We start from the raw sequence: 25937 nt of genomic DNA on the forward strand, positions 1-25937 counted from the left end.
CAAAATGCGACGGGCAGGACATGGTAATATAATGTAGCAATAAATTACCCCAGTGATTGGTATGCCATTCGGCTTTGACCGGTTCACACCACGTGTCGTGAGTGTACATGATGTATTTTTGTGAATGGTCAAAATCTAATGGTATACTTTTCATTGGCAGTGGTTTATTGCTTGCTTCTAAGTGTAAGAAGTTATTAGTGTGTCGTCAAGTGTTATTTTCATTTTACTAAGTGAAGTTAGGTGGAGGAAATTTACTCTGTTGTCTTTACTTGTCAATGAGTAAATCCTTTGGGGTAAGTTTGAATGGTAGACATTGTATCACATGACATGAATTGGTTTCAAAACTAGCTGAGATTAGCCTCAGAACATGTACCATGGTCATGGTTTTTACCCCATACTATGCATATCATATCTCAGATAAGAGTGGTTTCGGCTTTAAGCGAAGGAGACAAAGTACAGATTATTTTGTTTCCGAAAAAAATGTAGATTTCAGTTGCAGAACAAGAATACATAGCTTAAAGGTGCAAACTTGACAAGAAACCAGCAATATGCCCTTTCCTTGGGTTTCTCACTGCTAGGATTATTTGTAATTTATCCATGGAATTCTTGTGAAAGATCAGTACAAACAAACGTCTTACCTTTGCATTTGGAAAATGTGACGCCTGTCATGAAACAAAAGAGAATGATGAATGATTACTGTGGAAATGTTGACCTAATATCCAGGGTCGTTCAGTTTCCATGGTTCATTTAGAAATATTCAACTTCAACTATGTTCTATAAATAGGTTTACGTATCAAGTAACAGAAGAGAGAAATTATAAATTGCATCTGAGATGTATTCCTGCCCTCAAGTCCTAGTTGATTTAATTGTAGCAACTTGAATCCTGATTTTCAGAGATTAACATTTTTCAAGCATACAGATTTTAATCATAGTACATGCTGGTTTGAGAGATCTTTTCAAATAAAATGTCATATCAATGTACACCTTCTATTTAATGTACAGTACTGGTTTTTGCTACTTCTGAAGTACAAGTATCCTCAGATGCAGATTCTTATTTCCTTTTCCTTGAAAAATAAATTCTGTGAGAAATTTTGTGTCAAAAATGTCATGACAGCATTCCGTGGTTGTTTGTTGTCTTGATGTCAATGAATTGCTAGCTCTGATTATACACCTATTACAAGCTGAACAACAGTGGTTTGATAAAGGAACTAAATGCCAAGTGATCTAGGCCAATTGCAACATAGCGTATTTCTCCAGGATGAATTGCTTTCCAAATTAACGAGCACAAATTTTATATGATATTGGGGGCAGAAAATGACCAAACAAGGGACATGAGAGCAAATTAGTCTTCTTTTCGAAGATTAGTAGAGCTTGATAGCTGTAGAGAGATTGTATTTCCACTGAAAGGCAGGGGATAAACTTGAAGATGAATAGCATGATGGCTTGCCCTTGTGGAGACATCAAATGATTGTCCTTTGTCAGAGGAGTCAAGATTACTGCATGAAGGTGAAAGATAAATAGCTGAGAATGGAAATTACTGTGTTCCCATGGTCTAGGTCTTCTGGTGCCAGTTTCTCTAATACTCCATGTGACGCCAGGAAGTTTCAAGTCAAATCATGCATGAATCTAATATTGATTAAAAACTGCCTCAACCAATTTTTTTCATAAAGGAAGACAGAAGTAATGTAAATAAAATTAGACAGTTAATGTAAACTGTTCATTTACCACTTTGTTTAGCCAAAGTAGCCTGCTGTTATTGAAAAAATAAGTCCTCCTAAATTAAACAATACTCTTTCAAATTAGTTCTGTTTTGTCTTTTGACATTCATTTGGGTGAAATTTACTTTTGGATGTGAAAAGTGCAAATATGTTGCTTTCAGTTCTGACAATGGTGACGCACAACTGACAAGGAAATTAAAAAATCACTGTAAAAAAATCAATTATTTGACATTTGACTAGAAGCATGATGATGTGATGATGGCCGATTTTATTTTAGAACAATTTCTTAAATTGTTAGTACAGTACATTTAAAAGATGCAATACTTGTATGTGTGTTTCTAATTATATGTGATGATTTTATTGAATTTCATCAAATTAATGAGATTGTCTAAAGAGTCGGTAAGTCATTGTAGTAAGTTTAATGTCATCCTTATTAAATTTCATGTGCTGTAGCAGTGCTTTAGTAATTACTGGCCTTGATTAACATGTAATTGTAACTGGAAATCAAAATCAAATTTTAGCAATTCTTTACACACTGTAGGATTACTTTAAATGTTACAAGTGCAGTGTAGTGAATATTTTTCACTGGCTGTATATTCTTCCCAAGTCCTTCATTTTGAAGCTGTCCATTATCAGTGAACTTGTCAACACAAAGAGGTTGACACGTTGACATTTGTACACTGCCAAGAGCATGGAAGTATTCTGCCCTTGTTGAAATGAAGATGGATGTCACATCTCATGCGGTGTAATCATGATACATTAAAACAGTATGACAGATCACTTTGATGTGAAGGAGCACATACCACACAGATGGAACCTTGATCCATTTCAAAATGTTGGAGTACAAGGGTATACCCAGTGAAATCAACTTACCATCATGGATGTCTCATGGCTTTAGGGGAAGGATTTAATTTGATAGGGGAGTTGAGTGAAAGCCTGCATTTGCATGAACCTGACCTTAAATCCTTGTTTGTGTTTCTCTGTGAAAGAAATGCAAAAGAGACAAATTGGAAAATGTGACACTTGAGTGCCCTTGGCAGCAAAGGTTTCAACTGCCAACACTGGATTGATTAATTCCCATGAAAGCTCTGATTGCATGGAACATACATTTGCTGAATTTACAGACTGAAATTCCTCATCCTATAGATGACTTGTACCAATAAAAGTCTCTGATTTGCATTCCGTCCTTCAACCTGCTCTGTAATTTAATTTAATGAATTATTAGAAATGTAAACCTAGGACTTAAGGGACCGTTCAGTTTTTACGGCTGGGGGGGGGGGGCCGGCAAAATCCAGGGGGGGGTCATCATAATTTTGGATCCAAGAAGGGGGGTCATCACTTTTTCACTGGTAGGAAAGGGGGGGTCACCACATTTTCAAAACATTATACCTAAAATAAAGTCCACTTTATGCCATGGCCATGATTGACCCTCTTTACCGGCGGGCCGCCTTCGGCGGCCCAATACAATAAATATACTTTATGTATTACCCATGACCCTCTTAGCGGGCAGACGCCTTTGGCGGCCCACTCCAATTAGGTTTACTTCATGCAATGGCCATGATCGACCCTCTTTACTGGCGGGCCGCCTGCGGCGGCCCACTACAATAAATTGACTTTATTGTAATGACTATTGTAATACCCCATGACCATCTTAACGGCCGGACGCCTTCAGCGGCCCTGTTCAGTAAAGTTTACTTCATGCAATGGCCATGATCGACCCTCTTTTTACCAGTGGGCCACCTTTGGTTGCCCACTAGAATAAGGTTGACTTTACGTAATGGCCCATGACCCTCTTAACCGGAGGGCTGCCTTTGGCGAACCACTCCAATGAAGTTTACTTTATACAATGTCCATGGACATAAGTTGTCTATGGAAATGAAGTTAAAAATTGCCTTACAGTCGTCCTAATTAACAGACGTTTGCATGGATGTGGCTGAGAAGTTTGTACACTGGCATCTCTGCTACACGAATAAAGTGCGCCGCGTACCGGAGTTCAAATCCAAACCGTGCGGGTAAATTTGACATATGGGTTTTGGCTATTTTTCAGTGGGGGGGGGGGGGGGGGGGGGGTCATCAAATTTTTTAGTCTGACAAGGGGGGGGGGTCATCATTTTTTCGCGAAAAATGCAGGGGGGGTCATCATTTTTTTGAACACCGGCGACAAGATTTTGCCGGCCCCCCCCCCCCCCCCCCCCCGGCCGTAAAAACTGAACGGTCCCTAAGTCAGTGGATCCATCAAAGCAGAAAATTATGTAAAATGAAATGGTAAAGATGCCACGTTCATGCTCTTGTTCTGAAAAGAATATATGAGCATGTGAACTGGTAATACCATTACTATTTAGCTGGACTATAAGTGCTTGTTGTAAAGGCAATAGCACCTTTACCTGTGACTTCTCTACGTTCATGCCTGACTACTTCAATGGGTTATAGAAAGTTATATTGCTGAAGTACATGTGCGGTAGTCCAGGAGCTAGGTCAGTCTGATGGGTATAATGCTTTGACCATGTCTATGGTGAATATCAAAAGGAAAGAACAATTTGTAGACTTGTTGTTGTGCAGATGTACAATATTCCATAGTGTTACCCTGAAAGGTCTGTGCTGTGTCGTTCCCATTCCTTTTATCTTGGTGCTCAGTCACCCCATATGCACTTGATAAAACTGAAAGGGCACACATACCGCTATATGTAAAATAATACAGCAACATTTTCATGGAAAGGAATTTCAACATAAAGCCAAGTTGAACATTTCTTAGACCTTTTACAGTGATTAGTTGTGGTTTAAGCTTTCACCGTGACTATTTCCCTTTTACTCCAGAGGGTAAAAATACTTCAAGCTCGCTGAAATTTGACTTAGCATGCAGGAGTTAAAGGGTTATTAACCCTCCATACATACATGTATATGTTGATCCAGTATCACTTTCAGTTGATGACCCCTATACCTAGCAAATCTGGGTTAAAAGGGAAGGACTTTAACATGTAGCACTTGAGTTCAAGTAAACCAACGTTACAGGTATTGGGGCCCCTGTGTAGATTTAGAATAAATTTTACCCTACTGTGATGCAAATTTCAGATCGAAATACAAAGAAGTGCAATTCTGGACATTGTTTCTAATGACAGAAGGTACCGTGTAAATGCAATGAATATTGGCTGATTGGCAGTTGTGGTGTTTGAAAATACTACCCCAGCCATTTTTTTTCAAAAAAGTAGGCTATTTCTGTCAACATTGTAATTTCAATTAAGAAATATGCTCACCATGTAAACTGTATAAAGAGCTGCACAGAGGATAATGCCAAAGCAAATAAGTGCCTCTTCTTTATCCCTTAATGTATACCTACATAAATGCCTTGTCAACATTGATTTAGACATAGCACACTCTACAGAGGTAGAGCTGGTATAATTAGTCCCCACGGACACCGTCCGGGGGGACTTATAGGTTTGGTCATGTCCGTGCGTGCGTGCGTGCGTGCGTGCGTGCGTGCGTGCGTCCGTCCGTTCACGCAGATATCTCTGAGATGCCTAGAGCGATTTCATTCAAACTTGGTACAAGGATTACTTCATATGTCATACAGATGCACGTCAATTTGTTTTGTGATACGATCCAACATGGCCGCCAGGCGGCCATTTTATTGCGATTTTTTCATGTACAGAGCCATTACTCAAACATGTTTCGACCGATTTTATTCAGAGTTGGTACAAGGACATTGACCAATGTCATAGATATGCACATCAATTTGTTTTGTGATACGATCCAATATGGCCGCCAGGCGGCCATTTTATTACGATTTTTTCATGTACAGAGCCATAACTCAGGCATGTTCCAAACGATTTTATTCAAAGTTGGTACAAGGACATTGACCAATGTCATAGATACGCACGTCAATTTGTTTTGTGGTACAATCCAATATGGCCGCCAGGCGGCCATTTTATTGCGATTTTTTCATGTACAGAGCCATAACTCAGGCATGTTCCAAACAATTTTATTCAAAGTTGGTACAAGGACATTGACCAATGTCATAGATATGCACGTCAATTTGTTTTGTGGTACAATCCAATATGGCCGCCAGGCGGCCATTTTATTACGATTTTTTCATGTACAGAGCCATTACTCAGGCATGTTTCGACCGATTTTATTCAGAGTTGGTACAAGGACATTGACCAATGTCATAGATATGCACATCAATTTGTTTTGTGATACGATCCAATATGGCCGCCAGGTGGCCATTTTATTACGATTTTTTCATGTACAGAGCCATTACTCAGGCACGTTTCAACCGATTTTATTCAAAGTTGGTACAAGCTTATTGACAAATGTCATAGCTGTGCACGGCAATTTGTTTTGTGATACGATCCAATATGGCCGCTGTGCGGCCATTTTATTACGATTTTTTCATGTACAGAGCCATAACTCAGGCATATCTCAACCGATTTTATTCAAAGTTGGTACAAGGACATTGACCTATGTCATACATATGCACGTCAATCTGTTTTGTGATACGATCCAATATGGCCGCCAGGCGGCCATTTTATTACGATTTTTTCATGTACAGAGCCATTTCTCAGGCATATCCGCATGTTTCGACCAATTTTATTCAAAGTTGGTACAAGGACATCGACCAATGTCATAGCTATGCACATCAATTTGTTTTGTGATGCGATCCAATATGGCCACTGTGCGACCATTTAGTTACGATATTTTTCATGTCCTGAACCATAACTCAGACATGTATCAAGCGAATTCATTCAAAAGTATTTTTATCACAGACCTAATGAAGAGGACTCTATCCTCTCTGAGGACCTGTAATCAAAATACCCATTAACAAGTGGGGACTGTGTCATCAACGATGACTTGTATTTGCTTATTCCCAATTTCCTCAATGTTTTAGCTTGAAAACTATTATCTCATATAGAAGGGTTTTAACCAAAAATCTTAAATTCATGATCAAAAAGGGAGAGGTGAAATGTATGGAATTGAGAACATTTTGGTGTTTATTTACGACAAGAAGGAAAAACCGTAACAAATGTAATACTGAAGTACACGCTTACAAATCGAGGAAGGCGTAAACGGCTATTGACATGTACAGAGAGTCATCTGAATGGGAGACTGTTTGCAGGATTTTGAACTCAGTTTTGTAAACCAATGCAGGGGCAGACGTAACCCCATGAAATCTTAGTCTTTTCATTCTAAATCAGAGTGTATTTGTCAAGTGTTTAAACTTTCTTTGTATAGTGGGTAATTGAACTCAACAATATCTGATGAGAAGGAAATTGGAGAAAACATTGTGATTCCATGGTGCACTTTATTTGATTTACCATGAAGGAGATATCAAGTTTTTGCCAGAAATATCACATTTGTGTTTTTTTTTTACTTCCATTACACAGACTGAATGGGACGATACAAATGATGACAAGAAAAGTAAAGGCACACACAAAAGATCGGCATCATGGGGCAGTGACCAAAGAATAAAAGAGGTGAGTTATTCCTAGGAAATGTTCAAACTTCCATAACACACAGTGAATGTGTACAGCCAACAAGGGTTCCAGATAACACTGCAGTCACATTGAGGGAAGGATATACGTTTGTTGAAGGATACAGGCTTTTTGAGGATGCAAAATTGTCATGCCGTTTCTTTGTAAGGGCAGTAGGCATGGAAATGTTGCCCGGGTTCCCAGGTCATATTACCAGGGTTCCCATTGGTATATCAATGCAATCAGATTAGGAGACAGCAGAAATGCTACTGGGGTTCCCAAAATCAGATTAGGGGACAGCAGTAATGTTACCTGGGTTCCCGCATCATTTACCTAGTATATTCCCCAGCCTTAGCAAAACCACTGCCTGTATGAATGTGTGCATGCGTTCATGTATGTATATATTGACAATGATTTTTACATGCACTGGACAGTAGAAATGGCTCTGCAGATACAGAGATTCAGTATATAGTACCGTAATACATTGAGAGCTATATGTTCTGTATAGCAATCGATAACATCTATGCACTAGGGTACTCCAAATCAGATGACTGATACTCACTTGTAAAAGGAAAATTACCTTACGTCAAAGAGAACTTGTATTTTGATCATAATTCTTATGACTTGCTTTTGGGAAAACCTTTGCACACCATGCAGATGCACATTAGGTGACACAACTAATGGTGTGCCTCTAGCTATGTTTCCACACAGGTGAAAAATGAATATATGGAATGACTCCTCAACTGCCAGATGCATCTCCCCATTCCCTCTGCCCAGACCTCCCCAGATAACCACATTGGTCTTTTGAAAGTAATCATAATATTCAAAGGTTTGATTCACAAGTGGTGTAGCAAGTGATGGTTTAAATGAAGCTATCACGCAGATAGGCTCTGCATACGAATGAAAAGAGATGCATCTCAAAATGTTAACAGCAATGCAAAACAGTGGAAAAGTAACACTTGAGGCACACCTAGCTGAGGAGAAAGATGATCACGCAGACACATGTTATGAGGATATAAATGTAACTGCATGTCTAATAAATTAATAACAGGCAGTGATGTGTACCCACAGCCCTGAAAGCACACATCATCTTTAAGGTGGACAAATATGCCCTCGTGGGAGCTAAATTTGCGATGTACTAAATAAACTAACACTTATTTATGAAGATTATTTATTAGATGGCATATGTATTTAATACAGTGCAGCATCAATCATTGCTCCAGGATCAAAACATGATGACCCCTTTTGTGCAGTTTGCAGTTTTTATGGATGTAATTTTCTCTGGGTTTCAATCTATCATGAACCAGTCAAATTTTGTCGTGAAAAGGTGATAAGGGTAGATATGAGGTAGACTCATAAAGTGTTCTGCTGGCGGCAGGGGAGGCCGTTTTTTTTGGGGGGGGGAGGGGGGGGGAGGAAGGAGGGAGTTATGTGGCTAGTATTCCACAGCTGGTGTTATTTTCTAAAAGTTGTTTCCCCAATTTAGATATTTATTTTGGGAGTTGTTTCCATGATATATATATACCGGTATACGTTCTCTTTGAAACCTTAACAAGGTATGACAGTTAATTCTTCAAAAAAGCCTACCAACAAACAAACATGTCATTTGGAAAACTTTCCTTTGCCAATTTGATGTACATTTTCCATACCAACTTCCCCTTTAAGAAGATGAATTGGAACAGACCATGTTGTGGCATTGAAGGGGTGGAGATTGGCTCAGTGACTGGTACTGTGAAGGGTTCAAGCAGGGAGGAAACGGCTTGATTTATTTTGCTTTGAAAACCACCCATATATCATGACATGAATACCCCATTGATAGATTTCTTCCGGAGTGTCACTGTCAGCATTTTAAGCCGACTATGCAGTTGAATGTGCTATCCAATTAGTTGTAATGATAGTGCAGTTACATATTCCCAGCTCTGGATTAGCACAAGACATTGGCTGGCCGTAACTTGTGAATAATGCTATGAAGCAATAATGACAGTAATTTATAGTGCCTGCATTGAACTTTTTGGCGCCCAGTTTATCATTTGTCTCTTGAACTTTTACTCTTTAACAAATCTTGCATGTCATTACACGGTTGATGATGAACTTAAATTTATGACATCTGTTTTCTCAATTGTGGGAAGATCTAGCCATTCACAGAGCAACTTGAATGCTACACAGCAGGGTCCTGCTAGAAATTTGCATCTCATGTCAATTATGTGAATGCAAGTTCAGCGAAGTTGTCACTGAAAATTACAGTACCTATATCTTGTAGTATTCTACATTTACCAGTCAAAGTTCATCACAGAAAAATTAAGGTAGAATGCGCCTCGGGGACAGATAGTCAGACTCAAATTGTGTTGGTTTACCACTTGTGGGTGCTTGTTTTTATTATTTATTTAGTAGAATTTTTACTGGCTTATTAGTTGTGAAATTTTTCCACATGGAGATAACACAGGGGTGGCAGCCATTTTGAATTTCAAATATTGGTAAATATTGGGTAATTTTTTCTCTGGTACCAAAATTTGGATGGTGACCCCAATCTTTATTCTTGATTTTGAAGAGGAATGGTTGCAAGTTTGCTTGTGGAAAATTTTAGCAAAAGTTTAAGTCTTTTATTTTTCGAGGTGCGAACTACCTTAAAACCAATATTGTTTGTGTCAGCGTTGTAAATTATACTCTCCCTGGGATAATGGGATTGCACTGTGTAACTCTGTTCATTTAATAAGTCAGAGACAGCATGCCCTCCATCTATCAACCATTTGTTTGTTGATAAACATTGACTTTTGTTCCATTTATAAGTTCTGTTACTTTCCTCCAGTAAGGCTACTGATACTCAAAGTTTAAAATACACTATGTCCCGAAAAGAAGAGTAACAGGAAGATTTTTTTTTTGCATATTCTTCATTATACAGAAACTAAAACACAACATAAGGAAACAAGGTAGTCGACAGAATACCACAAATAACAACCGTCAGTCGCCTGTACATGGTAACCACGCAGCCGTGCAGCAACAGTCGTCGTCAACCGTGTCGCAAGCGATGCCAATTCCATCACCTAGCATTCCAAAGGTTCCTAGAGCGAGAGGAAGCGTAGAAGGGCTTAATCAAGAGATAGAAAAATTGGTACTAACAGGTTTCTCAGGGATAAATGGTGAAGAAGTGGATCGAGTAAGTGCCCTTTTCTCGTTCAGTGTGTCAAATCCATCTTTGTGTTGGAGCATGAAAAAAAGCAGTTCAAATTCATGTGTTCAGTGTCAGCTATATCTCAGTCGTTTATCTCAATCAACTCACATGAACTGTCTTTGAAACTGCACACTACTCACTGCATGTGACTTTGAGCTTTTATTACTCCCGATAGTCACCCTTTGTTTGATCCCACCATGCGTGACTTTAGTTGCTGTATATCTTAATGTTCTGTTTTTTAAAATATTTTCACGCTGCTTCCCTCATTCAAAACTCTGCAAAAAAACCATGAGCCAAAGATTAGCATATTTCACGTTTGATCATAATTTGCAGTCAAGATGCTGATTTATTAAATTCTTGTGTTTATGTTCTCTGTAAATTACCCTTTACAGAAATGCTCTAGTGTAGGGATGTAATCTTGCAAAGAGTTAGGGAGACCCATAGGGGTCCCTTAACATAGCAATATTTCTAAATGCACTAACGTCTTTACACCAAGATACCTGAGAAGTGACAAACATGCCATAGTAGGATTAGTGTATTCTTTAAATCTTATAACACGGCCACCAGGAATATTGATCCTGTTTTCAATTTCCTGTGAGAAAAGATGCGAGATAATTACTGTATTAGGATGGAGACGGTGCCAGTAGGCGTTGTTAAAACCTGCCAAGTCCCTGCATGTTTCATCAAGTTAGCAGCTACATTTAGCTTGGATCTATGTTACATTGTTCATCATTCACAGATTTAAAAATATTCCACATGCTCCACACCATACTCCTTGTTGCCATTTCGGGTTCTTGAAATAAAATTGCAATTCATATGTTTGTGTGTCTGCTTACACTTTCCAACAGAAGCCCGGTAATATGGAGATTACGTTGTATTTTTCACAGAAGATGGTGCCAATACGAGGTTAAGAGCATTAAATTTACTCTGCGCGAGGGAAGAAATTCAGGAAAAACTCATGCCTTTTTTCATCCAGAGTCTGTGAATCAAAGCAAAACGTCAGCATGTGTAACTCTCATTAAATTGAACTCCAGAATTTTGATGACAATTTGATTTACCGTCCAATTGCGAATCCTTCAAAGTGCCTTTTATGCACTGATGATGAGATCAAGGGGTTTCTCGTTTTGCTGGTATTAATGAAGAATATCAAGTCGTATTTAACTCTAAATAGCATGGCATGATTTTGACAAGAGTGCAAGGACAAGCGGGCACCCTGTTGCCATTTTATTGCCTGGTAAATATGTTACAAGGGCAATCCAAAAATGAAGATTCCCTCCCCACTGAAATGTTTCCCCATCTACAGTAATCGAAGGAATTTTTTTGATTTGATGTAAGGTGAAATACACCTTCCAGATTAGTGTTTGTCTGTAACAGTATCAATTGGTAAGACATGTATATGCATGTGTTTGATAACTTGATGATTCAGCAACTTCCCCTTCTCGGTTTTGACCCTACAGAATTTGATTCCTTTCACACCCACTTCCCTGTAAATAGGTTGACTTAGTCTGTCAAAGACAGTAGGGCATGAACCAACAGTGAGTGGTGAAAGCATGGAAGTGTTGGTATAATGTCAGAGTTAGTTTTAATAAACACCCACATTTTACTGTATAGAGGTGTAACTGTTCCATTGGAAACCATGAGATTGGGCCAAACATTGTGATAAAAAGGTTTAAAGTGTCAGTATTTCAGAGATTTTAAAACTGAAACTATTGATGTTTCAGAGGTTTTTATAACTTAACCCTTAAAGTGCCGCGTCGGTTTATAAACCAACACGGCATTCTCGCTCTCAGCGCCACGTCGGTATATAAACCGACAGTGGTTGCGTTCTATGCTTATGCCTAACTTAGCTATGCATTGCCGAACTCAGCCAGAAGGAGGGTATTCCTGACCCTTTGAACCCAGTTTAGTACCATATAAGGACTAAAATAATGACATCATGCAGCCTAACAATCGAAAATTCCAGTAATTTATGCGAACTTTCTTCAAAAGAGGTCAGCGGTTTTCATGAATATTTAATCAGGTCTGCAGTTGCACCCGTACGCGGATACGGCCACAGTGCATTGAACGAAACACGTACGTACGTTTTGAAAGCTTTACCATGTCGTAGACACGGAAGACAACTATATTTTGCCAAGCTACTGCCCTCTGGGTGATAGAAATGATAGATTTTACAGTTTTTTTGAGAATATTTTACGGAAAAATGACGCGATTTGGTGACCAAATCGATCGCGATAGAGAACTTCGAACGTATCGGCGGCCAAGATGGCGGCACTGTGTGATGCCTAACTCTCGACATGGAACCCGAGGTTAAGGTTTTCGAAGTCCAAAACATGCAAGATTGAGAAATTTGTAAGGATTTGGTTAAATTGAAGTGTATTTTGTGAATTTTCAAGCGTTTGACTGCCAAAAAGCCTCTTTAAACTGTTGATATTTGACCTCCGGCCGTCCTGAAGCAAGACGGCCATGACAGTCGACCCGGTTTGTAAATGAAATGTAGTTGTTCCGAACTGTTGACATTGCGAGACATTTCCTACGTGTTACGCAATTTTTTAACTAAAATAAACCTTAGGACATGAAACTTTTTCTCGATATCTAGTGGTTTCTTTCCATTTCGTGGCGGATTTTGTGGCATGCTTGTCAAAAAACGTGATCAAACTTGGCGAACGGATTGACTAGTATGTATGGTAGTACGAGTCCGTGACTCGATAAGCCACAGATAGTAACACACGCGTACGTGAATTAAACTAATGTAAGTTGGGTCAAACACCAAAATTAATCGATAAAAAGGTTAGTGAAATGTTTTTTGTCTTCAACTCTTCATTATAATTATGCCGGCGGTTCAAACTCCAAGAGTCAGTTGAATATGCCCTATAGTTGTGTGCATGTGTTGCACAATAGTTACCCCTCCATGTACAATATGGAACCTTGTTGTCTCTGTGTATGCAAATTAATTGTTTGTGTTTACAGGCAAACAAGACTATAATTGATTTCTTCTAACTTTGAAGACAGATTTTAAATAACAAGAAATCGTATGATAGATAGTAAACTGATGACAAAGTGGATATGTACACTGAATTTTTCTCTGGAAAATCATTTCCACTAGAAGAAATAAAAATATATAAACAAGCAAACAAATACAATTAAACAAACAAACAAATACAATAGACAAGTAAACGACAATGCTTGGGCAATGCAATCATGCCGATGCTCCATATACAGTAGTTGTCAATCTACATTTAGTGTACTGCATGTAAAATATTATTTGTATTTTTGTAGAGATGCATTTGCACAGGAAGCATTTGTATTATTTTGAAAGACACTAATTGTGTGTTTGTTTTTGTTTATTATTTACGTATGATGATACATGATGCTGAAATCGTGTACCTGAATTCGTGTCTTTCCATAACATGAAAATTTTATTTAAGTTTGAAGGCCGATGATGATTTTTTACATTTTTAGAAACTTTTTATCATTTTCAGTGAATTTTGAACAAAAAACGAGCATTTTAGCCCAATTTTACACCTTCAGTGTGTAAATTGAAACTTTTCATTGTCATAGAGAGCTTCTTCATATCCTGAGCTTTGGAAATAATAATGGGTTGTTAGGGTTTCTCGTCACAGAAAATGAACTGCACCGGTCTGAAAAAAGCATAACATGTTGAGAAGTTGGGTTCAAAAAGTCCTTGGCCTGGCATTGCATTGCATAGAAAGTCTATGGCACTTTAAGGGTTAATCCTTTCACCACAATTTCCCTGTATAGAGATCCCCAACTATGCCTTAGGAAACATGTGATCTGGCCAAACCATGTTGGTGAAAGAGCTGAACTGTCGGTGTTTCAGAGTTGTTAATAACTTAAACATTTCATAGTGACATGTCAACAGTTTCTATTAGATTCACTGGCAGGATTCATTTTACTGCAAGCTTAATGCATGTGGCTGTCGTGCTAGATTCCATCTCCAATTACCACCGACTGAAATGTAAATTTGGACTTTTCATACACCTTGTTATGCATTTCCAAAGCCTATTTTCCCTATTCTTTGAGAAAACAGCGGCTTCTTTAAAGGATAGACGGCCATTTTGTAAAGGAGTGATCTCAACTGTATTCAGGTTACTCAGTTCACTGACTTTGCTGATAATTTATAGTGAAATATTTTAAACATACTCTTGTTGTATTGTAGAAAATTTGCTTAAAAATCACATATCACCCTGATTGACTTCTTGCAAAAGTATTGATAATTTAGAATTTGTTGGTTCACTTCATAATAATGTCAACTTTACCAAGACATGTCTTTATTTGAGAAGAGATTCTTTTCTTTAATAGCGTGTCTGTTGGCTATTTTTCTGTCACTGTCTTGTCCATGCAGAGGTGGTTGTTGGTTTCAAGGGTCATCTCCCAGCCATCCTATGCAACCTTGACTAGTGAGAGAGACACCAAAGTCTCTGTGTGTGGTGAAGCTTATCAATTTTTGATGACCCTTTTACAAATAGCTCAGTTTCCCACTACCCATGTAATGCACCCAACCGTCCTGTCGGCAGACTCTTAAAGTGTGTCAACAGCGGTACTTTTTATTGAGATAACAAAATTTTAGAGTGTTTGCGGTAGGATTCTGAGGGATCTGTGTAAGTAACATGGCTAGTATTTAATTTTAAATGATGTCACAAATCTGTTGTCACAAATCACTAACACCATGGGAGAGGGGGACATTTCAGTGTTATCAGTGATCCTGTGAACTGTTGAAGTTTTCTCATCCCCCACAGTGGTCAATGGCAGCAGTGTTCCTGCACATCTGTGCTTGGAACAAGTGTACATTACCCTGTTCATCCCCGATTCTGTGTAAACATGTCCACACTCACCATTGATAACAGTGGACTTGGGTCAAACCATGGTGGTGAAGGGGTTAATTAGAATTGCAATATTTCAATCTTCAAACTTCGATATATCGATCAGAGAACTAGCAGATGATAGTAACATACTGTATACATGGTCGTTTTTGAAACGGCTGTTTTGACGTCCATTTCTAAGAGAAAAAAAATTGTTTTCAAAGAAATAAAATGCATGAAATGTAAACATGAATACAAATAACTTTGTTCTGTTGTTGTGCCATATTTGCAGACTCAGGAACCAACCCCTGATGGTCACAGGGCGCCAATACCTGGAATGGTCCGAACAAGCACAAGCAGTACACGTAGTGTAGACACACAGACACCGGCGGGGACGGATGGGTTGGAAGATGATGATAATAATAGTGATAGTAGTAAATCAGGTAGTCGAAGCCAGTCCATCTCACCTCAGTTCCCTGTTAGTCTGGATGGATCACAACCTGGCAGCAGATGTAGTTCAACTGGAAATGAAAGGCTTGAAAAACAAGGTCAGTTTTATATTTGCTCTGTCCTGACCTCCACATTTCCTCACTCCTTACATTTTGTACTTGAAAACCTGATAGATAGTTTGCCTTTGAAAAAAAACAGAATGCTTGTATCAATTTTGAGATGCTAATTGTACGGGAGGTGTGTTCTCATTGTTTCAGAAAGGTGTGTTCATTGCAAGGTGATACAAAGTTCTCAACAGTAGACATACATGCTATACAAGTGATATAAACTCATGAACTTCACTGGGCTATCAAAGGTCACATGTTGATCACATGATGGGAGCCAGCAACATTTCAGTGGTTTATATTGCATCTTCTGATGTCCATGACACAGGAACTCGTATAGTCATGTCTCAGACACCAGCTGCTGAAATTCATTGGGTCTATGTGGGTCACATGACATCCACATGACCATTTTCCAATGAAATTCAGCAGTTGATCATGGTAGTGGAGCACCGTAAAATCCAATGTGACTTTCACTCTTTCAAATTTCCAAGAACTGTAATTTCTTTACTTTGATAAACTTTTGCATGGTAAGCAATACCAATTAGCATCTCTGAATTGACAATGTCAAAACAAGCATTACTAGCGATGAACAGTTTTCCAAATGAGTATATCAGAGTGAGGAATATGTAGGTTAGAGAGTAAGTATAAACTGGAAACAAAAAAACATCAAAATTATATCATCAAATTTGGATGATCTCAACTCTCACACCATGGGTGCATGAATGATTTTTTTACCGGTTCTTTTGATTTGACACTATTTATACATTTCTTTTTAGTAACTTGCCATCACGGACATGGATCAGTTTCACTCTTGGAATTAATTACATCACATGAACAAAAAGACATGACCATTCAATGTTGTTCATTAGATAAATCTGGGTATTCCATGGTGTGTCTTGTGTCTGTTTTTGGAATACAAGGTTTCATCTTTTTCAGAATGGCCATGTCTTTGCTGCCAGTATATTTTCGTTTCTTTCTCCACGTCTGTCTGTCTGTCTGTCTGTCTGTCTGTCTGTCTGTCTGTCTGTCTGTCTGTCTGTCTGTCTATCTGTCTGTCTGTTGACCTGTTTGGTTTGTTTTTTGGCGTTGATTTGCCGGTTTTTGCAGTCATCTTGCTCATCATCACTAGCATTTATCCACAACTTGCATGCTGTTTTCACTAAGCTTATCAATCTAACTAAATCTTTTGCACTGCAAAACATACTAATACGATGAATCATTCATGTTTGACTGTTTTGTTTTCACAATTTTAAAGGGAAATTGAATGTATGGTTTTTATAACGTGTTTTAAGCATTCAGTTTATAAAAGACAATGATTTGATTTTGAATCATGTTTGCATTTTTTAAAGTATTTTTAGTTTAAACTAAACCATAAGAGTAATGTTTGGACTGTGTTATATAGAAAGGAAATGTTTATTTTCACTGATGTGAAGTCATGTTGCCATTGGAAAAAAAGTTTATGGGGTATCTGTGCTAGTCTTTTGAGAGTTTCACTTCTTGCTATTAGGAAAATCATTTGGAGGAATGCTTTGAAATAGGTCTTTATTTGAGGGCAGTGTGATTACAACTCAAATTTAATTTTGATTTCTATATGAAAGGGCCAATAGCTATAAATTTTGATTATATTTTCGTTAATCTTGTTCAAACAAACTTTTTAAATATTTTACCTAAAATATGTTGGAATGCAATTTATTAGCCTTCAAAAGACAACTTATTGCGTATAATATGAAATGACAAATGAATTTTGCTCCACTCTAAAATTTAGTTGTCATCAATAAAATCAGATGTTACACACATACAGGCTCTGTGGACAAGTTTAACAATTGTTATTTCAACTTCAGTTGGAGAATCTCACAAGAAACTTGTACAAACACAACCAAAAAATTCCCTGGAAAGTTCCAGCTAATAGAGCTTAAACAAACAATTGAACTTGACTCTTACTTGACATGTCAAATGAAGAAACTGTCATTCTCAGTAGAGGGTATTATGTTACATTTATCGTGAACAGGCAAGGAGTATTAACAGCTAGGAAGATTGCTACAGGGTTGGTTTGATCAAATGGCCATGACCTCACATGCTGTAATTATAGATTGTTTATGTTAAAGGCAAGAATAAATCTTTGCATGGTTTTAGTTCATTGCATGTTTTCTGAGTGTGACAATCAAAGGTTTTCGTTTCTGCGTGTGGAAGTCCCCTGGAGGAATGTGTTGACACTGACAATGACCTTGACTCCGTTGCAGGTGACACATCACCAGAAAATCCCATTCTATCAAAGTACGCATCCTCTCCCAACCACAACAAATCTTATCTCTTAACGAGGGAGCCGCCTGATGGCTGTGAGAAAGTCAAAATTGACGACGAATCAAGGTAAGTTTCACAGAGAAATATCAATATGATGGTGGTATCGAATTAAATTTGGATGAAAATTGTTTCATGTTCAAGACTAGCAATAAACCTTCTTTTTAAAAGAAATGCCGTGAACATTGTAAGGGAACACTTGCACATTGTTTTTTTTATTAATTATGATTTGTTATGGAAAATTAGACTTGGTTTTGTGTAAAAGGTTTCAAAATGTGGTGGATGTGGCTTTGCTACAGAATACTAAAATGTTTTTAGATGCAAGTGTGAGCGAGTGTGAACTGTGCAAGGACATGTTCCATGTGTGCAGTAAATTTCCAACCTGTCATCTCTGTACTGTTGAGAGTTCCCTGTTGTTTTTAAGGTAGACTGAGCAATGCAATGGAGTTGCACTGGCAAAGAATAGCAAAATCAGTTTTCTCTGAGTACAAACAGCTAAAATACCAAAACTTTGCCACCTCAACATGGGAATAACTGTTATTACATCTTACCAAAATGTTTCTGCAGAGCGTTCCAGAGTGTCTCAAACACACTCCTATTGGTTATTGAAACAGTAAGATGATACTTGTCGGTATTTGATGAGTTGTCATAATACTACTTCTATGAAAACTTGGTATTTAATACAAAGGTCTGTCAGACTAGAAAGAAAATTTAACATCTTATTACATGTTTGGGCCTAATAATGGAATGTTGACAGAATTTCTCAAAAGTTGTTGAGGCAATCAAAAGGCATTAAGAATACACTAACTATGCCATGGGTGATGGTCAGACCATTGAAGTGTCTATGGTTAGACTCTGCATTTTGCAAACCATGGTATGATCCTAGTTGTTTTCAATGGTTTGGCTTAAACTATACGTGTTGGCAGGATAGAATGGAAAGGTTGAACACTTGGTGAAAACCAAGAATACCATGATCATGCACAACTCTACATCTAAATTATTGTTGCATGCTGATAACAGGAAATATCCTACTGCAGTACTTCTTAACGGAACACAGCACATATTGACTGGCCATGAGGGAAACGGCATACCTCTGTACGCGGAGGGACTGTGACTCACAGGCCCGAGAGGTTAAAGACGTATGCTGTCGCCCGCATGGCCAGTCAATATGTGTTTTATAACACACCTCATCCGTAGCCATGCATAAGAACGTACTATACACAAAACTTGTCTCATGAGTGATGTAATATGTCGAAGTGGTTCGGCAAAAAATGTTTTTCCTGACAGGGTCGCAATACTTCTGCAAAACGTTCAATGCACCTTTGATTATCGTTTTCGTTCGTTTCAAGTCCTTGTTGGAAACCAGAGCATTCAGTTCTTCTTCAGAAAGTAGGATAAACCGAGAAATTTCTCGACTATCGTTTCGCTCGGCCACAGACGACATCTTTGTTTACATTCCAGTTCGCGCATGCGCCAATGTTTTTTTTGACGTCAGCGGGCATCATTTTTCGGAACTGATGCCTGGCAGGCAACAGTTCCAACAAATGATGCCTGATGACGTCATTTACGTGGATCAGCACAAGAAGAATGCATACCACGTGACTATCAATTGGCGAATTTGAACACAGACTGCGGATGAGGTGTGTTATAACAGAAATTGCTGTGCAATAATAAGATTACCGTGTAAATTGCTAAGTCAAGGGTTTACAAGTTTCCTTGGCTCATGAAAAATCATGATAATTGGCCCTACAGATATGTTTGATTTTAGCTATGTACATTTTGTTCAATTATTTGCAATTAGAATGTTATAGAAATGGTGATGAAAGAGACTGGCTTTTCCTATCGTCATGGAAACAGGCAATCATAGGCCATATAATGAAGTACTGTGTAATTCTTGTATTGGTCAAAAGCACTAATGATGCAGCAACATACTTCCAAATCAAGTAATTGCATTAATTGTATCTTTTGAAAACATCAAAATAATGGTATTTGTTGCATAAGGTTTGTTTCTACATTTGTGGTTTGTATACACAGAGTTAAAATCACAGTTGGGTCTTGCTTCTTTCACAGCTTCAAAAGTTTGCTGATTTGAAGGTGTACAGTACAGAGATGTGTCTGTATAATTCTGTGGTTATGTCTTGTTTTGATGCGTCGCAAGCTGAAAGAAATTTGAGGGATTAATTGGTTTGGCACATTGTCAAATGATCAGTAAATATTTTTCTTGAACCGCCCAGCAATGTGTCAGTACACTAGCATAATTTGTAGCATGGTTAATCACAAAGGTTAAACCGGGGACTTCTCAGATAGAATTACTGTTTAGTCTGAAACGGGTTCTTGAACCCTCAAATATTAAGGTGAAACTTTTTTAATTCATTGGAAAACATAACTGTGTAGTTTGAACTCTCAAATAAAATTGAAATATGAAAATATTTGGTATCTGATGAAACTGCTGCTGCGTCACATAGTCTCAAGGCTCTGGATGAATATTGTGGCAAATTTTGCTATGTGCATGCTATTTTTGAGATAATTCTTATGACATTATAAGCAGGAATGTCTATTTGTAATGTACAGATTATCATTTATGTGATCCTCCTGACGATGTAAAAATTAGTATCTGTCTATATGAAGTGAAATCATAAATTTGAAATAAAAGGTTTAATATAAGTTCTAAAATTTTACGTTGTTGACTTTGTTCATGATATATGGTACTGTCCTGTAATTCCAGAATCTCATCTATAAATCCTGCCACACTGCTGAGATCAAAGGGATCATGCTTTAAGTACAGTGGTTGATGGTTCATTCTCCAAACAGAGATATTTTTATGAGATTTTAATCCTTTGTCTCCCATGAGATAACATTGCCAAACTGAACTGTGTTGAAAGCATGCATAGCGTTTGATGAACGTTCAGATCACAACATCTTGCACAGGCTGTCTTTGCTTTGACATGTCATCCCTCAAGAGTCTGACTTCATTAGGTATTTTGAGTTTGAATTTCTCTATTTTTTGAGAGTAATGCCATGCAGCAGAAACTTTCAACAAAATAGAACTAGGTAAAAAAAATGAAGCTCAATAGTCTTCTGTATTTATTAAAATCAATATTTGTTTTCCTTTTTTCAGACCTTGCATTGTTCCAGACAACTTAAGTGTGTATGGTCCAGACAAGAGAGTTACATTTATCCTGAAGCCTAGCACTGGTTCAGCATTCTGTCCACTTCTACCTAGCTATCGAGATTTAGCTGTCAAATCACCCGCACAACAGAATAACAATTCAGCTGGCATCGAAGGCCAGTAGCATGGCGCAGACATGTAGAGTTGTTTTTTTGTTGTTTTTGATAGAATACAACATAAGCTGGTTGTCATGGTTTCTATCTCGTACTCATAGATCTGTCGTTGTTGTGGTCCTGGTGACTGATTAACACCACGTTTTTATCAAAAATTCTCAAATCCTATGAACTATTAAATGTCATCATATTTATACAATATGTAGTATTGAGATGCACCGACATAATAATAATACAGCACAGTAGAACATCCCTGCCCACTCCCATTTCCTAGAGATAGGTTTTACCCATTTTCCAGAGTCAAACGGGAGAATGTTCCAAAATATCCAGAAAAGGAGGTGATGCTGGTGAAATGTCAATCTTTCCTTGTGCTATGTTTTCACTATTCCATGTTATGCCAGATGAAATAATTTGTACTGGCCTATACAAATAATATGAAAACATAAAAAGAAAAAAAAATCTATAGTTCAGATTTGTAGAGTGCGAAATAGAAATTGTGGGTCAAGCATTTAGGAAATCTTTCTTTACAAAGTCTTTTCATTGAGAGACTTTTTGAAGGTTTCTGCAAAATGCTGACTTGCCGGGAATAACATGAAAATTTTCAATGTTTATATAGCATATGATGATTTCACATGGCATTCATTGTTGTCACTGAGTACCTGTATGGTTGAAGTGTGACGATGACAGTTTCCAGGTACACGAAGTCATATCGTATGTCCACAAAATCTGGTGGTCAGAACCAAGATATTGAAAGACACTGGGATATTTTAGCAGGTTTTGATTTGACCCCTGTTAGATTTTGAGATTCTGCGGCATTGAGATATTTGCAAGACCTAAAGGGGAAAAAGCCCGCTGCAATTTGTATATTCGTGAGGTCTATCTATCACACTTTTTGTCTGCTAACACGTTCTACTTGGTTGAAGCAAAACTTCAAATCAAATCAGCTTTGGTACCAACCATGCATGATAGAAGGCCAATTTTATAAGACCAGTTTTGCTGTGTGATCACTGAACTGACATGGATATCGTTTTAATGTGTATCTGAGAAACCAAATCACGTACTTCAATCATAAGAACATTTTTTGTCTGTATAGATGCCTCATAAAGCTTGTAAATGATTGTCTTTCATTCTAGTAGCAAAAATTACATATTTTTATTTGTATGATTGACAGACTAAAAAAAGTACTGTACATTTTTTGTGTTTCTGAGACTGTTTGATAGACTTCCTCATGTCTCCTATGCTGTTCTTGTGTTTTTCACCCCGTCTTTTTTTTTTAACAACAAAAATTGTTTTAGTGTCGATACAGTGAATGTATCATCTGTACAGAAGTGTCTAATATTCTTTGTATTCATAAACAAAGGTTTAGGAAGGAAGGCGTTTTGTTATGTTGCCAAGAGTGCTTGGTGGAGGAGTGTATGCGCGTGTGCTTGTTACTGCATGTATGCATGTGTGTGTGTGTGTACTTGCAAGAGGATACAGTCAGTCAAGTGGTCATTCCCTACCACACATTTGAGTCTTCACAGTAAACTGAGAGAAAAGACAGAACAGGACGGCACAAACCACCAGTGAAAGGCATTAACAGTTCTGATTGCCAACCCTGATGAGCCAGAGCTTCAAATCAAATAGGCTCTGGAATATGTGAATGTAATACGTATAACACAGATGGACATGTTGTACGTATTGTCATTGGACTGCGTGAACAGAATAGTCTGGCTGTGGAAAAGGATTAGATTCAGTTCATTCCATCAAAATAGCAAAATGGAACAAGAATTACATCTATGATGCCAATTTTTTTTTCTTTTGGTCATTTTATATAGATATTATTTTATTAAACCATTGCTAGTCCTATTCTGTCATGTTGAATATTAAAGTGTGGAAAGGTTGCGGCGTATTTTTGCTATTTTTGTGTTCCGCGACTGGGCTATAGCAGGTTATAAGCTGCTAAGAATGCAGTGCTAACCTGTTTGTGTGTGTGCATGTGAGAAGAGACATACTGTCCAAGATGTACAAAAAGGGCTGAAATACCTGGTGCAACATAGAAAGAGGCACAGTGTGTGATATTTAGTTTTTTTCTCTTTTTGTTTTGTTTTGTTTTGTCTTTTGTATTTTGATGGAGTATGTTATACCTTCAGTGTCGAGCAAAATGTTTATTGATCTGCCTAGGTGCTGCAGCATTATGATAGGCTGCGTCTGATTGGGCTGTTGTTCACATCACATGATAGTATCACGCAATGAGAAGGTTGCTTTCAAAAGCTGCCATATGTAAACATAAAAAAGAAGTACTTACTGAGGAGAAAAAGAAGACGACAATGCAAACAGTTAAAAACTTTGAGAGTATGAGAGAGATGGCTACTCCAGCAAAGTCCTGTATAAAATGTAACATTTGTCATAACACTGTGCATAATAAGTTGCCAGATTCTATATATATGTGTGACTTGTTGTTTTTTTTTAAGTTGTGGCCTGTTTGCATTCCTTATCTGTCGCTTGTTTTGGTACAGTTTAACACTGAAATTGATTCAACCCCAACAAATCACAGCATGTACACCCAGCAATAAAACTAGACAGCATCCAAATGATTGTCATTCTGAGTATAAAAGAAAAACATTTCAGATATCTGCTGAGCAGTTTAAAAAACTTTTTGCAGTATTGAGCTCCAATTAATAGACATTTACTACGTATGGGATAAATGATACAGTAAAGCACGGAGCTTTTGAGTACATATAACAAATTTATAGTATTCAGATATTGTTGTTCCCAAACAAATAAGTATTGAGATCTAATTTACAGATTTGTAAGAAAACAACAAAAGTGATCAAAATTTTATGTTAGACGATAAAAAATGCTGTTAAAATGATGCTACCTGCAGCAGTATAGCACGTAAGAGACTTGAAAATCCAATACTGCAATTTTCCTGTTTAAGCATTGAAGTTTTCCACTGTTCTTTACTGTTTATTGTACTTGTGATACCCGAAGTGGCACTAGAAAAAGAAATAGTGCCGACATTACTTATTGTTAATAAGTTTATTGTTGCAAGAGAGAGGGAAAAAAAATCTTTAAATGAGGAAAAAAATATTCCCCCATATTTACTGTTGATTGTAGTATTCTTGTGTATATGTGTAAGGAGAAAACACTAAAACTGCACATAGAATATAATGATTATAATAAATCCCCCTCCCTCTACACATTTCCAAGTCAGCAAATTAGAGATTACCTATTCTCTACCCAAATTTACACCATAGAAAGTAATGAACTCCCCAAATTTAATACTATTCAAAAAATTGTCTAAGGTACCTGCTGTTTATTTGAAATCAAATTTAGAATTGCCATTTCTGCATGAGACTTTAAAGTCCTAACTTGTGTTTTTTGAGAGTATTAAGAGAAAATTAATTTGCTGCTGTCATGTAATAATTGTTTTTTTGATTCAGATAAACAAAATTCCAGTGGCTGAAATTTGTTCTTTTACAAGTGTTGACTGAAATTCCTGGAGTACCAATGATTTGTATCGATACCTGCATTGTAAAAGCACGCTATCTACTTTCAGGGTGTTCAAATATCTTATGTCTAACTTTCCATGATTTGATGTTTAGATACTTTGAAAAATTCAACAATTCTGAGCTGTACAGGAGTTTTGCCCCCCTGCGTCCATCCAGATGATAGGTACAAGATAGAAGTTCTGCTCTGTTGGAAATGTTGTACATAAACTCTGACAGTTCAGCAAGCTGCATCTATAGTAGTGTTGTTTATTTGTAACGAGGCTTGCACTGTCGCTAGGAGACATCTCGGTTGTTTTGCTGACAGCTTTGCAGAAGAGTATTCTATTGTATCACAATGAGAGATGGTCAGTTATCGTAAATCAAGTGTGGTTTTAGTTGTGAACTGAATGAACAAATAATATTGGAAAGGCTTAGGATGTACCAAATCTCATTCTTGTGTTGTGAAACGACCGAGCACAAATACAGACACTGGTGTAAATCTACACTTCACTAGTTCTGTATTGTGTAATAAAAATGTAAAAGAACACTGTTGTGCTCTCTGCAACTGTCAAAACAGCCTGCTTGCCAGGGACTCCAAGTCCATCAAACTGTTCACTGAAGGTCCTCACCCTGCAGTGATCTCTCAATTTTTTTCTTCCAAGAATCTGAAAACTTCAACTGTATATTTTTCTCTGCAACTTTTTGACTGGATGGATGCGGGTCACTTTGAGCTCACAAGATTGTTAATTTGCAGGTTATTCAGTTTTTTGGACATTAATTTCTGTCTGCTAGATCCGTTGATCTGATCTGCCAGACATGAAAGGACTTCATTCAAAAAGTCCTGTTGTAACAGAGAAATAAAAAAACCACAAGAAATGACTGTCTTTATTATTAGTAATAAAAACTGTTATTCTATTTGCAATTAACATTGAGTGGAAGCATATTTTATTTTCCAACCCACCTCCCGGAATATTCTATTGAAAAGCAGTCTGCTTCAGAACTCATACTGACGTCAGTAGAAAACCTGAAAATTGAACAAACATAGAAAAAGGAAAAAAAACGACAAAAGTCAAAGGTATTTTACATCGCACTTTTCCTTTTCAACCAACACATATATCATCATATTTTGTCGATGGACAAATTCTGTTTGATTTTTCC

General features: G+C 37.5%; 1 protein-coding gene across 2 annotated transcripts in view; it reads left to right on the plus strand.

Annotated features, from left to right (window-relative positions):
* Positions 1-25705, plus strand: part of LOC139139972 (protein FAM117B-like) — a 78576-nt gene extending 52871 nt beyond the window's left edge. The window contains exons 3-7 of one of the 2 annotated variants that reach the window (XM_070708947.1): positions 7097-7186; positions 10083-10337; positions 15465-15720; positions 17967-18093; positions 21143-25705. In XM_070708947.1, coding sequence (XP_070565048.1) covers positions 7097-7186; positions 10083-10337; positions 15465-15720; positions 17967-18093; positions 21143-21317 — 903 coding nt within the window. In that variant the 3' untranslated portion in view covers positions 21318-25705. The remainder of the gene's footprint in view (positions 1-7096; positions 7187-10082; positions 10338-15464; positions 15721-17966; positions 18094-21142) is intronic. The other variant, XM_070708948.1, reaches the window with a different exon arrangement.
* The last annotated feature ends 232 nt before the right edge of the window (positions 25706-25937 follow it).

The sequence above is a fragment of the Ptychodera flava genome, chromosome 9 (genome assembly GCF_041260155.1).
Source record: "Ptychodera flava strain L36383 chromosome 9, AS_Pfla_20210202, whole genome shotgun sequence".
NCBI lineage: Eukaryota > Metazoa > Hemichordata > Enteropneusta > Ptychoderidae > Ptychodera > Ptychodera flava.